At 44.1% G+C, this 13,360-nt stretch overlaps 1 protein-coding gene across 11 annotated transcripts in view; it reads right to left on the bottom strand.

Moving 5' to 3' along the window:
- ENOX2 (ecto-NOX disulfide-thiol exchanger 2) overlaps positions 1-13,360 on the bottom strand; it is a 130,938-nt gene that overhangs the window by 72,810 nt on the left and 44,768 nt on the right. For all 11 annotated transcript variants that reach the window (XM_037908171.2, XM_043522022.1, XM_043522023.1 and 8 more), the window contains one exon: positions 7,648-7,791. In XM_037908171.2, the coding sequence (XP_037764099.1) occupies positions 7,648-7,791 (144 nt within the window). The remainder of the gene's footprint in view (positions 1-7,647; positions 7,792-13,360) is intronic.

Below are 13,360 nucleotides of genomic sequence, written 5' to 3'. Positions count from 1 at the left end.
AGCATTACCCAACAAGGTTCTGTAGTATCTAAACCAGTGGCTCTCAACCTTTCCAGACTACTGTACCCATTTCAGGAGTCTGATTTGTCTTGCATATCCCCAAGTTTCACCTCACTTAAAAACTACTTGGTTACAAAATCAGACACAAAAATACAAAAGTGTCAGAGTACACAGTTACTGAAAAATTGCTAACTTTCTCATTTTTACCAATACAATTATTAAAATAAATCAATTGGAATATAAATATTTGTACTTACATTTCAGTGAATAGTATATAAAGTGGTATAAACAAGTCATTTGTTTGTATAAAATTTTAGTTTGCACTGACTTTGCTAGTGCTTTTTACGTGCATGTTGTAAAACTAGGCATCTAGATGAGTTGATGTACCCCCTGGAAGACCTCTGCCTACCCGCAGGGCTACGTGTACCCCTGGTTGAGAACCACTGATCTGCACCAACAGTGACGTTGATCCCAGCCCCAACACTCTGCCAGTTGGGAAAAGAGCTGCTGCCATCATACGCTGTAGAAGACCTTCCAAAGAAAAATAAGGTTCGTGTCATCCCCATGTGTTTCAGGTGCCGCTGATTTGAAGGTATACATTGTCATGGGTGAGGACAAAGTCACAAAGTTCAGCCAACAGGTTTGCCGTGACATTATCGGGGATACAGTTCCTGACGGCTTGTAGTCCATCTTTGTGTGGAATGTTGGTGTAGAGGGCTTCTACATCCATAGTGGCCAGGATGGTGTTTTCAGGAAGATCACCGATGGATTGTAGTTTCCTCAGGAAGTCAGTGGTGTCTCGAAGATAGCTGGGAGAGCTGGTAGCGTAGGGCCTGAGGAGGGAGTCTACATAGCCACACATCTGGGGACAATGTATACCTTCAAAACAGCGGCGCTGCTATGGGTACCCACATGGCCCCGCAGTATGGCAATATTTTTATGGCTGACTTAGAACAACGCTTCCTCAGCTCTCGTCCCCTCATGCCCCTACTCTACTTGTGCTACATTGATGACATCTGCATCATCTGGACCCATGGAAAAGAAGCCTTTGTTGAAATCATGGTGGAATTCCTCAATTTCCATCCCACCATCAACCTCAGCCTGGACCAGTCCACACAAGAGATACACTTCCTGGACACTACAGTGCTAATAAGCGATGGTCACATAAACACCACCCTATACTGGAAACCTACTGACCGCTATGCCTACCTACCTGCCTCCAGCTTTCACCCAGACCACACCACACGATCCATTGTCTCAGCCAAGCTCTACGATACAACCGCATTTGCTCCAACCCCTCTGCCAGAGACAAACACCTACAAGATCTCTATCAAGCATTCTTACAACTACAATCCCCAGCTGCTGAAGTGAAGAAACAGATTGACAGAGCCAGCCAGAAGTCACCTACTACAGGACAGGCCCAACAAAGAAAATAACAGAACGCCACTAGCCATCACCTTCAGCCCCCAACTAAAACCTCTCCAACGCATCATCAAGGATCTACAACCTATCCTGAGGGATGACCCATCACTCTCACAGATCTTGGGAGACAGGCCAGTCCTTGCTTACAGACAGCCCCCCAACCTGAAGCAAACACTCACCAGCAACCACACACCACACAACAGAACCACTAACCCAGGAACCTATCCTTGCAACAAAGCCCGTTGCCAACTGTGTCCACATATCTATTCAGGGGACACCATCATAGGGCCTAATCACATCAGCCACACTAACAGAGGCTCGTTCACCTGCACATCTACCAATGTGATATATGCCATCACGTGCCAGCAATGCCCCTCTGCCATGTACTTTGGCCAAACTGGACAGTCTCTATGTAAAAGAATAAATGGACACAAATCAGACATCAAGAATTATAACGTTCAAAAACCAGTCGGAGAACACTTCAATCTCTCTGGTCACTCGATTAGAGACCTAAAAGTTGCAATTCTTCAACAAAAAAACTTCAAAAACAGACTGCAACGAGAGACTGCTGAATTGGAATTAATTTGCAAACTGGATACAATTAATTTAGGCTTGAATAGAGACTGGGAGTGGATGGGTCATTACACAAAGTAAAACTATTTCGCCATGTTTATTTCCCCCCACCACCTCCCACGGTTCCTCAGACGTTCTTGTCAACTGCTGAAAATGGCCCACCTTGATTATCACTACAAAAGATCCCCCCCCGCCGCTGGTAATAGCTCATCTTAAGTGATCACTCTCACTACAGTGTATACGGTAACACCTATTGTTTCATGTTCTCTATGTACATAAATCTCCCCACTGTATTTTCCACTGAATGCATCTGATGAAGTGAGCTGTAGCTAACAAATTTATTTGAGCATAAGCTTTTGTGAGTCTCTAAGGTGCCACAAGTACTCCTTTTCTTTTTTCACTTTCAGCGTATTTCCCTTCACACTGGAAGTTATGTATATTTTTAACAGTGAGGGTAATTAACCACTGGAACAATTTACCAAGGGTTGTGGTAGACTCTACATCACTGACCGTTTTTAAATCAGGATTGGGTGTTTTTCTAAAAGATCTGCTCTAAGAATTATTTTGGGAAAGTTCTATGGTTTGTGTTATACAGGAGGCCAGACTACATGACCACAATGGTCCCTTCCAGCCTTGGAACCTATGAATCTGTGAACTTGCTCAAATGTTCTGAAGACAAAAGGAAGGGCAAGAACTGGGGAGGAGAGAGGGCATTGGGGATAGGTTTCTCCAGTCAAGGGATTCAAGACCAAAAGGAATAGGAATCAGATAAGAGAGATCAGTTAAAGGAGAAAGAGGGAGGACCGAAGATAGGGCCGGATGGGGCTTTGGGGTTAGAGGGACATAGTAACAGACCTCAGCGAAGAGACTAAAGAGAAGGAGAGCGCAGAACTACACAGAAGAGGGCAGTTTATTCCTCTACCCCACATCTTGTACAGCGTAATGCTGAAAAGGCCTTACTCTTAATTGCACAGTGATCCTCTTTATGACCATGCACAATCCATGCTGAGGGCAGTCATTTCCCATTGTTCATAAAGATTCCATGTGCCAGCAAGTAAATCAGAATCATTAGACACAGAGCCCACATCACTAAGCTAGGGAAGCTTTCTAGGCCAAAGTCATTAAATTATAGCACCTATATAAATAGAAAAAAGATTAATGTGGTGACAAAGCATCACATTTCATGTCAAAGGCATACACGTATGGAGCCTGCTATATGCAATGTTCTGTTGTTCATGTTTACAATATTCCATCCACTAACTTTACAAGTACAGGGCCTTCTCCAAATGTACGAGGTCTTCAGCATACGTCTGAACTTTATGCTCTTCTGAAAAAGTGATGGAGAAGATAGGAGATTAGTACAGCACTGGGACTCTTCCGAATTTGAATTGCCCCAAGGGTGTGGGACACTTCCCAAGATCATTGCTGTTGCAGTGCCCTTGGGCACTGGCGCACCTCGGTCCCTCCTATTCTCTACCTGTGGCACATAACAGTCTAGTCTCCTGTGGGCTGTGATACTTTGGTCTCATTTCAGTTGTTGGGTTCAGCGTATGAGTGGCTGGGTGGTTCTCGTCGCCTGTTATATACAGGAGGTCAGACTACATGATCTGGTAGGGTCCCTTCTGGCCTTAAACTCTATGACTCAAGCCATTCAAATGATTTCTTAAAGCTTTCATCCAGAAATAACACAGCTTCCAAACTTGGTATTTGGGTAACAAAGAAGGGACAGGGGGAGGCTGACAGTACTACTAGGCAAATTAAGGTCATTCTAGTGACCTAAATTGTGAATGCTTTGAAATGTTTTGGGTTTGTTTTGTATACTGGAACCTTTACTTTGAATGTTCTGGCTTTTAATATTAGGTCACTGCTGACAAAACTCTGACAGACATGTAATTGGTATCTAATAATCTAACAATACTGAAATGTTATAATTTTATGAACAGTATGTGTGACCTAGCCACTGAAGTGAAGTTATTGTATACTGGGTTATAAGACCTCCTTATACGAATGTGTTGTTCAAGCTTAATAGGGGGCGATGAGTAAAACAAGCAGGAAAGGAACACAATAGACCAAGACAAGCAACCTCCCAACACATACTTGGTGGACGGCAATTACAAGACAGTGGGGGAACCTATTAGCTTCAGGCATCTGATATCCTGGCTCCAGGTTGAAGTGACACAGTTGTTCTGCTAATGCTAGGAATGAAGAATCAAAGGAACCTTTAAAAAGCCCTTCTCAGGAGAGGAAGGGGAAGGGAGTGTCCATTGTTGGGTGAACAGGGTGAACACAGAGAGAGGCCTAGGAGAGGTGTTTAAAGCAGTTGGCATTCGTATAAACTGGTTTATTGTTTTTAAGATCTATTTTTCCTTAAATGTTTTTGTTCCAAATAAATAATACTTTGCTTTATGAAGACTGTTTGATTACTGGATACCGCTGTCACAGCTGCTGGGGGAAAGGAACCGAAGGTACTGACCCCAAAGCAGGCCTGCTCAGGTAATCACAGTTGATCTCAGAGGGCAGAAGAGTGGCAGAATCACGATTCCACCCCGAGAGAGGTGACAGCTAAAGGCCTGAGAGGGAGTACACACAAAGAGACCAAGAGGGCTCAGCAGTGCAGTTAGCCTGGGAACTGTGACATAAATGATGTTTTCTTATGGGTTTTTTTTTTTTATGTGATATGTTCTTTCAACTTGAACTCCAGGTTAACAAAGTTTTGCCAGGGAATTTCTTTAATCTTTAAAAAAAAAAAAACAGTTATGTATTATGCAGTTTTGTAGCTGGTAAATTACATTATCATATGTTGTGAATTGGGTGCTATCACCCCGGAGCCCTTTACACTCTGCTGTGAACTTGATTCCATTGGTGGAGTGATGCCACAGAGAGGATTGTGTTTGTGCATTTCTTTTATTTGTCTTTTTTTTTGTTGTTTCTACTGTTTTGTAAGCAAATTATATGCATGAACTTGGTAAATACAATTATATGGCTATCCTGCCATTACTTGAGAGGAAAATCTCATTATATTATGTTATCCTAAATGCAACAGTAACCACTGATTCAAAGTCTTTCCATGCTATAGTTATTATTTTCCATTATGAACATACTATTAACAGTGGACATTGAATCACTTAAAAACACTACCATTGGTAAGAATGCAATGACTGCACAATAATTTCAAAATACAGGTTCCCTACACATTTGACTGATGCCTACATGATTCTCCTTAAACTTAACAATTAAACAATATTTTATTTCATAGACATGTCAGTAGTATGATTCTGACATACTACAAAATTTCAAATCTTTCCTCTCCTACAGGAATAGGCCTGTGTAGTAAAACTTATTCTTTAATGTGCTTTGTTGAATACACTAGCAATGTGCATTGTTTTTCACTGAAATTTTCTAAACTCCTTGTACATATTTGTTTAAAATGTCACATTGACTACCCTGTTATTATAATTCTTCTCTCATTGATACAATTACCAATAGATTTCCTATTTTATTTTCCAGATATAAAGTTATTTCACATAAAAGAAACAGAAGACAAACATTCACTTTTATTACTTATTTTATAGTTGTCAAACAACTCTCTTATTTCCTTATCCGTCTATTGGCACAGGAAAATTCACACAGAAGTGGATTCATTTACCTTCATCTATACACAAGGAACGTCTTTACATTCCTATCTACCTAACAGCAGCAGCGGCTATTTCTTAGGATCTGTGGAATGAGGAGTCATCCCTGAACTGGAGCCTGAGCAAGCCACTTGCAGGGAGAGTCATTCCTACACTAGGCTCCAGCCAATCCACAAGCCAGGAGCTAGTCTGGGGATACTCAGACCACACAGGCGAAACAGCAGCTCAGTCACTCAGCATCACTTCATGGCTTGCAACTCTCCTCTGCCTGACAGTGGTGACAGATTCCACAGGCCTCAGCCTGCTCCAGCCCTGCTCTTGCTCCAGTGTTGTCCCCTGTCCTGCTCCAGCCCTGATCTGGCTCCAGCCTAGCTCCCAGCCCTACTCTTGCCTTCTTCCAACCTTGCTCCTGACTCCCAGTTCTGGCTCTGAGCCTAAGGCCCGACTGCCACTGCTCTGACCACTAGGCCTGAGCATTCTTACCTCAGTTTCTGACAGGTTTCAATTAATGGTCAATATGAAGTCAAAGGAGAATTTTCCATAAGAATTTAGTTTTCCCAATTATGTTTTTTTTTTCATTTTTCATGGCTTTTCACTTCTCATAGAAAATAGTAAAGTTTCATTATTAACCTGTCATCAGTAAAAATTGGTATACAAATTAAATAAGTATCTTGCATTTATTTCTATTCACCATCTATTTTACTGTCATAGAAAAGTAGAGAAATGTGCTTTCTAAAACTTTTTTCAACATTAGTTAAGTTTGATCTTGGACTTTTTTTCGCCTTCAAACTATACAAATCTAGGAAATAAAAAGATAAAGTTTACTTTCACACTTTCATTTCTAAAAATAAACCATTACTGATATTCTGTATATTCCCTGTTAAGATCTAAAAATCACATTACCACAATTTAATTAATAACCTGCTATGGAGCCTGAACTCCATCCACTGCTACTTGCAAGAACGTTGCATGATTTGGAAAACTAGAGTGGAAATCAATGCAAATTTAGCAAAGATAATATAGATATGGGTGGAATGAAAAAGAGAATAATATCTGGAAAAAGAAATATTAAGAAACCTAACAGACTTTAGCTAGTAAATTGACCTTGTAGTTTAAAGCTTTTTGAATTGGGGACCCTCTGTCTTCCTCATAACATGGGCTGTCTCTTTCCATTCTTCCTGGCTGAATAGGAATATTGCCTTCCCTGTGGTTGCAAGCCTACAAGAAAAGGATCACTGCGTGTGGGATTCAGTGTGGGTACTCTGCAGATAGTGATACATGCAATCTGAGCAGCACGTGGCAGGCTTGCAGAGCTGAGAAAAGACCCACTGTTTCCAACTCACAATTTTACTGTGAGTCTCATAATATTTGGTGTTTTGTTAAAGCCTCAGGCCCTGGAATCATGAGATTACATAAGAATCTCAGCTTTCTTTTTTTTTTTTAAAGTTTCTAGCCCTCATTGTTGCAGAGAAAAGCTTGAAAATGTGAATTCTGAAGGCTCAAAGACCAGAAAGCAAATGAAAAGCACTCAACATTTATTGTTTTTTAATATCTCATGATTTTAGCCAGTCTCATAATTCTGGGGGGCCTGAGTCATGATTTTTGAGTCACAATTTCAAAACTATTAACACCATGCAGGGTATTGGAGTCTGGCACATCCACTTCTCCAGATGAAGACACGCTCATATCTATATATAAATGGCAACTATCCTCAATATACAGAAGTGAAGGGAATACACAGGAAGCCACGTCCATGTATATTTTTCACACCAATCTGATCCAAAACAGAAATGAACACCTACTGCTGGCTAATCTGGCCATGAGCACGTACCAAGCTGTAATTCCAGTTATTTCTAGCTATCCAGTGACAAGTGACAGAAACAGATCTCCCAGTAACTCTGAATTACTGACACAGCAGGGACTAAAAGCTACTTTGCTTTGCCATTTTAAGCAGAAGCCTCGGTTGTTTCCCTCAGCTACTCTTCCCCAGCTAAACACATAGTGTTTCTGTCTGGCTCACTTGCAGGAATGTTTGTTCTCTTTCTCTTCTTGCTTGATTCCCCTCCATTCTCAACTGCACTTTCAGAAACCAGAGGGCCAGTGGTGTTGGTAAACTGCAGAGGTCCGTTGTTAGTGGCAGGATCAAAGGGCAGCTGGTTTAATCCTGTAAAAGAGAAATAATTCATTAGGCGGATATTTTCAGATTTTCATGATCTTCATACAGTATCACAGAAATTAGAGAAGAAAAGACACATCAGATACCATATACCGCATGCCCTGAGGGACTAGTGCAGGATTCTTTCCCTCACTCTGTTCTCCAGGGATTTGTCTGATAGCTGTCACTGCAAGCCAGGGTTGAATGAGCTCCCCCTCCCTGCCCTAGGGTGACCAGACAGCAAGTGTGAAAAATCAGGACGGGGGTAAGCGGTAATAGGAGCTTATATAAGAAAAAGACCCAAAAATCGGGACATCTGGTCACCCTACCCTGCCCTGTTGATGAACTGGGGGAATAGATATAAGGAACTGACTATATTTGCATAGACACACTTACTTTACTCAGTTCAGAGGCTCCCCTGCTACTTACTGGCATGACCCTATTTTAATTCATTATTTCTTCCCACGACCCCAGACAGCATGGAGGATGCCATTTTGCTCTATAAAATGGTATCCTCTGCACAGCATGATCTCATACATATGGTGTGTGATGTCCTGCTGTGTAGAGGACACCATCATGTATCGCCAAATGATGTCCTCCATGCATCTTGACTTGCACACATGCACGGAGCAAAATGGTATACTCCGCACACTTGGGATCACTGCACCATCTCTGCTGATGGTGTGACCCCACTTGAGGTTGTGACCCACGGTTTGGGAAATGCTGGCCTAGGTGATCAGCAGAGATCTGCTTTGACAAAGTGATCAATTTAGGCTGTTTTGGGTTAAAATTCACGTTAGTCTTGAACTCTGTTTAAAGTGTTCTAGATGCCATTTGACCCTCCCTATCCAGTGTTTAAGGACATATCTGATCAGACCAGACTCAATTTAGAGTCCTCGTTTCTGCTCAGTGATCACGAGAGCTGAAATCACAGATGAGCGATCTAGGGGCTGAACCTTACACTTGATGTGTGGACAGTATTGCAGTGACAGTACACAGCTTACAGAACCAGTTGGGTTCCCCACTAGCCAGTGAACCTCTAAGAACTGGGCTAAAGGACGGAAACTCAGAACACAGCATTGCATCAAGAGGCAGGGACATCAGCGAACAGCAAGCAGCGGCTGTGAGAGCAGTGTGAGCAGCAGCAAATGAGACAGTGACAGAGACAACAGTGGTGAGACGGGGCGGCAGCAGAGCCACAGAACCATTTGGCAAGTGGTTCTCAAAAGACAATGGATGCCAGATTCTCAGTACTGGACTCCATCAACCTGGAGGTATCCACGGACATCAGTGCTGCTCCCTCTGGGCACAGAACCACTTTGGTAAATAGCTCTCCAGAGAAGACACTGCCAGGACCTCAATACTAGATTCTCTCAACCTAGAGACACTTGAAGGCCATAAACACTTTGGCAAGTGGCTCAGAGGCAAGGGCTTTCACTCCCCCTTGTGTACCTGTGGAACCTTCCATGAGCAGGGAGGCAAGGAAAGGAGAGTGGCCCCAATGGCTAGGACTCACCAGATGGTTCTGGAAGCTTGTCCAACAAGTTGGACTATGCAGAGGCCTCTCAACTGAAATTCCACTACATGAAGCAACACTAGTCTCTGAGTTTGAGAGCTTTGTAAGAGGTACTCAGTAATGCACTTATCACACAGCTAAACAACAAGAGTCTAAGGGGCAATGTGATACAACAGAGCAAAAACTGCTAGGAACAGCATGAAACTGTTCACAATGGAGTTCACCATGGAGCACAGTGGAGTTTATCTTCCCTCACCGCTTTCTGCTACGCTGTATTCCAACTTCTTCATTTACAAGTGTTTACATGTGACTGGAATCTTGGCAAGGATTCCAAGCTAAACCATGCATGGTCTGAACAGGTGGCCGGCTACTATTTCAGCCCCTATTGCGTAGAACGAGTGTTTGATTTCAACACACACTTAAAAAGCCTATAAGGTTGAGCTCTGATATTCCTATTGTGAGGGTTAAATATCACCACATAAACGTCTGAAACCTCATTATAAATACATGAGCTTTGACAGGTCATGAAGTTCACAAGCAATAATATGTTATATATAAATACAAATGATTTACAAACTCTGGGCTAAAGGAAGCAGGGCCATTTCCTTGTGCAGAAGAGGGATGATCTTTGGTTTAGTGCACAAAAACTGCAGCTAACTAAGAAAATAACTATGCAGTAGCATTCAGAAGCTCCAGTCAGGATTGGGACCCCACTGTCCTAGATGCTGTACAACACAGAGGAAGACAGAGTTCCCACCCTGCATAGCAATTTGTCACCTATGAAATATGGCGACCAAATGCAAAACAAACATTTTCCAGTGTCTGTGTGAAAATGGCAAATGGAGCTTGCAATGAGACAGAACATTTTACTTCAAAACAACTCAACCTCTCTGCCTCTTATGATGGGCTGGAATTCTTTTCAGAAGTCTGCTTTCCTCGTGGCACCTGCACTAAAAACTCCCAGCACTGCTCTAACATGGGGCAGCTCCAATTTAACATTGGTGGGAGCTTTTGTACAGAATATCCTCCCATGTTTGCACCAGGAATGATTGTTTCTTCCTAAAAGTGGGTGGGGAACAAGGCCCTGCACCTCTGTGGCCCTGACCCTGCCCTTCCTATCCCGCCCAACGCCAAGCCGGAGCCAAGGAGCCTGGGCCCCTCCCCCTGCCTAGAATGGGCGGGGCTCCCCAAGAGCAGCCCCCAGCCTGTGTCCTGGACCCCCACTCAGGGCAGATAGAGGGTCGGCGGCTCCCCACAGCTGCCCACATGACTCTTATCCTGGCTCCAGTTTGGCCTGGGAATGGGGTCTTGGGGACCAAAGCGCTGCAGCCAGGCCATGGTAACAGCCATCCAGGCAGCTGTTGAGTGGGAGGTCCGGGGGGCGGGGACACAGACCAGGGGCTGCTCTCAGGCCCCTCCACCCCAGGCATGTGGACAGTCCACAGCTCCCCACAGCTGCCCAGGTTCCCCAGGCCGGGCTCCAGCTTCCAACCTGGCCGGGGCCAGGCCTCAGGGGTAAGAGGACGGGAAGGGCCAGTGGTGAAAAGTGGATTGGCCAGGCCCGGCCTGTCCACTTTCAATAGTGGGAGAACCATGGCCCCTTGCCCCCCTTTCTCCCAGTATTGACGCCGCTGGTTTGGACCACCATCTAGATAATGTGCACCAGGCAGAGCAATTTTACAAAATGCTTACAGAATGGGGGACGCTATGCTAGGAAACAGTGGCTCTGAAAAAGACTTGGGAGGTCAGTGGATAATCAGCCGAACTTGAGTTCCCAGTGAGACATTCTTGCCAATAGGGCTAATGCAATCATAGGATGCACAAACAGGAGTAGATAGAGTAAATATCTCTGTATTTGGCATTGGTGCGACCACTGTTGGAAGACTGTATCCAGTTCTAGTGTCCACAGAAAGTTGACAAATTGCAGAGGGTTCAGAGAAGAGCCACGAGAATGATTAAAGGATTGGAAAACATGACTTCTAGTGATAGACTCAAGGAACTCAACCTATTTAGCTTAACAAAGAAAAAATTAAGAGGTGACGATCAGTTTATAAGTACCTACATGGGGAACAAATATTTGAGAATGAGCTCTTCAGTACAGCAGACAAAGGCTGGAAATGTTACAACTAGACACACTCTACACGGAAATAAAACCACAAATTTTCAAGTGTGGGTAATTAACCGTTGAAATAGGGTTAATTGGATTGGGTTGTGGTGGATTCTCCATCACTGTCGATTTTTAAATCTGGATTGGATGCTGTTTTAAAATATCTGATTTAGTTCAAACAGGAACAATTCTGGACAAGTTCTATAGGCTGTGTTATGCAGGAGGTCAGACGAGATCAGTGGTTTTCAAACTGTGGGTAGTGACCCAGCACAGGGTCACAGCAGCTCTGGTCAGCACCGCCGACTGGGCCATTAAAAGTCCCATAGGCGATGCTGCCCAGCTAAGGCAGGCTAGTCCCTACCTGTTCTGACATCACGCTGCTCACCAGAAGCAGCGAGCAGCAGGTCCAGCTCCTAGGCGAGGGCCTACAGGGGGGAGGGGGTCACAGGGCTCCCATGCTGCCCCCGCCCCAAACACCAACTCCGCACTCCCATTGCCTGGGAACCGGCCAATGAGAGCTGGGGGTGGGGGCGGTGCCCGCAGGAGAAAGCTGTGTGGGAGCCACTTGAGCACCTCCACCTAGGAGCCGGACCTGCTGCTGGCTGCTTCCGGTCCACGGTGCCAGGACAGGCAGGAAGCCTGCCTTAGCACCTCCACTGCACGGCTGACCAGGAGCCACCCTGACCCCCTCCCGCCTCCCAACCCCTAGCCCTGAGCCCCCTCCAAACCAGGAGCCCCCTCCTGTACCCCAAACCCCTCATCCCTGGCCCCAACCCCTCACACCCCAACCCTCTGCCCCAGCTCTGAGCCCCTCCCACACTGCAAACCCCTCATTCCCAGCTCCGTTGTGTTGAGGCCACGAACAATTTTCTTCAGCGGGATCACCAGAAAAAAAGTTTGAAAAATCACAGCGGTCCCTTCTGGCCTTAGAATCTATGAATAACTGTTTTCAGACTAAAGGGCTTAGTGTCACCAGCGGCAACACTGGTCTTCTCTAAACGCCTTTTCCAGAAGCTTGTGATTTGCTCAGAAGTTTTCCTCTGGGGCAGAAATTACAATCACTCTCAGTTCAGTGGAAGCTTTTTTGGGACAGAGAACAAAATGCAGAGGGTTTATTGAATTATGTCAGCATTAAAAGGAGCTTGATGTTTAAAAAATGTTCAGTACTTTTTCCTCACACAGACAACTCCCAAACACCAGCTTTGTTTCAGAAGTTCAGACTCTGCTTTCTCATAGCCCTCCATGTGGGATACATTCTTTGCCAATTGAACAAGCTGGTTTTTTATATTATAAAATTACTAATGTGTGTAAATGACATTCAGGGCACAGTATACCACTTTCCTTAAGTGAAAAAGAATGTGCAAAAGAAGCAATGCATCTCTCTCAAAATGCTGTTTTAAAATATCTGATTTAGTTCAAACAGGAACAATTCTGGACAAGTTCTATAGGCTGTGTTATGCAGGAGGTCAGACGAGATCAGTGGTTTTCAAACTGTGGGTAGTGACCCAGCACAGGGTCACAGCAGCTCTGGTCAGCACCGCCGACTGGGCCATTAAAAGTCCCATAGGCGATGCTGCCCAGCTAAGGCAGGCTAACTGAAACTGAAAGAAACTGAAAGGGGGACGAGAGGACTTTGATTGGTCCTAATCAAGACCCACTCCACATCCTGTCTTGCCCTATAACCCCACTAACCCCATCAGCACCTCCACCAACAACTATGATTCACGAACAGGCTTGGAAGGATTCAATTTTTCTTAGTAAATGTCGCCAAACGTTGATTTCACTAGACACACAAAACATATTTCCATCAATAATAGTTGAAATGTGCAGATAGGCAAAGTAAGTAAAATGAGAACTTGGAGTTTGATTTAAGGATATTCGCTTTTTCTATTTTGACACATCATGCTGACAATTTGTATTTTAATGGTCATAAAACGTTAACTTTTTAAATCTCA

The sequence above is a fragment of the Chelonia mydas genome, chromosome 9, assembly GCF_015237465.2.
Source record: "Chelonia mydas isolate rCheMyd1 chromosome 9, rCheMyd1.pri.v2, whole genome shotgun sequence".
Taxonomy (NCBI): Eukaryota; Metazoa; Chordata; order Testudines; family Cheloniidae; genus Chelonia; species Chelonia mydas.
Note: the sequence above shows the minus strand (reverse complement) of the source record. Positions and strands in the feature narration are given on the sequence as shown.